Source organism: Petaurus breviceps, unplaced genomic scaffold, assembly GCF_028583685.1.
Source record: "Petaurus breviceps papuanus isolate PSGF00001 unplaced genomic scaffold, PetGlider_PUasm1.0 91133, whole genome shotgun sequence".
Classification (NCBI taxonomy): Eukaryota; Metazoa; Chordata; class Mammalia; order Diprotodontia; family Petauridae; genus Petaurus; species Petaurus breviceps.
In genome coordinates this window covers 59,771,111-59,771,959 of record NW_027187419.1, presented here as the reverse complement: position 1 = coordinate 59,771,959, position 849 = coordinate 59,771,111, and the positions used below count along the sequence as shown (strand labels likewise).

At 60.5% G+C, this 849-nt stretch overlaps 1 protein-coding gene across 7 annotated transcripts in view; it reads right to left on the bottom strand.

The window, feature by feature from the left end:
* The window catches only part of CDK8 (cyclin dependent kinase 8), a 137,693-nt gene extending 136,911 nt beyond the window's left edge, over positions 1–782 (bottom strand). For 2 of the 7 annotated variants that reach the window (XM_069080354.1, XM_069080356.1), the window contains exon 1: positions 557–782. In XM_069080354.1, coding sequence (XP_068936455.1) covers positions 557–684 — 128 coding nt within the window. In that variant the 5' untranslated portion in view covers positions 685–782. The remainder of the gene's footprint in view (positions 1–556) is intronic. The other 5 variants (XM_069080355.1, XM_069080357.1, XM_069080352.1 and 2 more) reach the window with 3 other exon arrangements.
* Between the last annotated feature and the right edge of the window lie 67 nt (positions 783–849).

Sequence of the window (849 nt, the reverse complement as noted above, 5' to 3'; positions counted from 1 at the left end):
AGAGAGAGAGAGAGAGAGAGAGAGAGAGAGAGAGAGAGAGAGAGAGAGAGAGAAAGGAAGGATCCCAGCTGCCCTTAAACTGCACCACTCTCCAGACTGATGGATGTCACTCGAGAGGGGGATGGTAAAGTCCCCAGAATGGTAACCACCAGCATAATAATGCAACTTATAAAATCCATTTCGCCGTCCTTTGAATAGAAGCTCTTCTGCTGAAACCCTTTTTCAAAAAGCAAAGCACCCTGAAGGGGTAGAGACTCCCCTCTCCCCTATTTGCCACCACCACCACCCCTACTCCCAGTGGAAATAAACGCAAGCAGCACCTGGGACTCTGGATATTTCAGATTCCTCCCTCAACCACCCCTTTCCCCACAGACCCGGCCAATAGGGATATAGGAAGAATGGGAAGAGAGTGGGAGAAGGGGTGCAGGGCAGAGGCCAGCGGGGTGACACGGTCACCCCCCCACCCCCCACGCCCGAGCCCCTGCCGGTCCCTCCCTCCGGCCTGCGGAGTGCACCCGGGCTGGCACGCACCAGGGCACACGCACTGCCCACTCACCCATCTTTCCTCTTGGCTTTGTAGACGTGACCGTAAGTGCCTCGGCCAACTTTGCAGCCCTCGTATTCAAACAGGTCCTCGACCCGCTCCCGCTCGCTGCTGAGCTTCACTTTGAAGTCATAGTCCATTGTCACAGCCTCCAGGCGGGCGAGCGGGCGGGGAGGGGGAGGCTCCGGGTCCGGGGTCGGGCCGGGGTCCGGGGGAGAGCAGAGGCAGCCGCGGCCCCCGGGATCCCGCCCGCTTCACGCCCGCCGGCGGCGGCACCACCCCGGCTGATGCAGGAAGAGGAGGAG